Source organism: Charadrius vociferus, unplaced genomic scaffold (assembly GCF_000708025.1).
Source record: "Charadrius vociferus isolate BGI_N301 unplaced genomic scaffold, ASM70802v2 scaffold56, whole genome shotgun sequence".
Classification (NCBI taxonomy): domain Eukaryota; kingdom Metazoa; phylum Chordata; class Aves; order Charadriiformes; family Charadriidae; genus Charadrius; species Charadrius vociferus.
In genome coordinates, this window is record NW_009649057.1 from 1,304,485 (window position 1) to 1,304,840 (window position 356).

The 356-nt window shown below is 60.4% G+C and overlaps 1 protein-coding gene across 1 annotated transcript in view; it reads right to left on the reverse strand.

The window, feature by feature from the left end:
• The window catches only part of ST6GALNAC6 (ST6 (alpha-N-acetyl-neuraminyl-2,3-beta-galactosyl-1,3)-N-acetylgalactosaminide alpha-2,6-sialyltransferase 6), a 5,818-nt gene extending 5,468 nt beyond the window's left edge, over positions 1 to 350 (reverse strand). Inside the window, exon 1 of the mRNA XM_009888084.1 lies at positions 46 to 350. Coding sequence (XP_009886386.1) covers positions 46 to 350 — 305 coding nt within the window. The remainder of the gene's footprint in view (positions 1 to 45) is intronic.
• Positions 351 to 356: the final 6 nt, after the last annotated feature.

Sequence of the window (356 nt, forward strand, 5' to 3'; positions counted from 1 at the left end):
TATGGCAGGGGGCCCGGACAGGGGCTCTTTGGGAGCCAGTGGTACCTGTTCTTCCCCGTCTCATTCTGGAAGACATCGTCGCAATACGCCATCTTCTCCTCGGTCAGGGTGTAGATCTGCAGGCGGGGGTACGTCTCCATCACCTTCAGCAGCGCCCGGTAAGTTGTGCCCATCTTCTCCCGGTTCATCTTCTTCGACGGCCCCCAGATGATGTAGAGGGTCTCCTGCGACTGCTGGAAGAAGTAGGGCTGGTTCTTCAGCAGCAGTGGGACACTGGTGTGTGACACCACCCGGACAGTGCTCCGTGTCCCCACATCCTCCTCGTAGCCGGCGGTGGGGGCATGGTTCATGCGGAG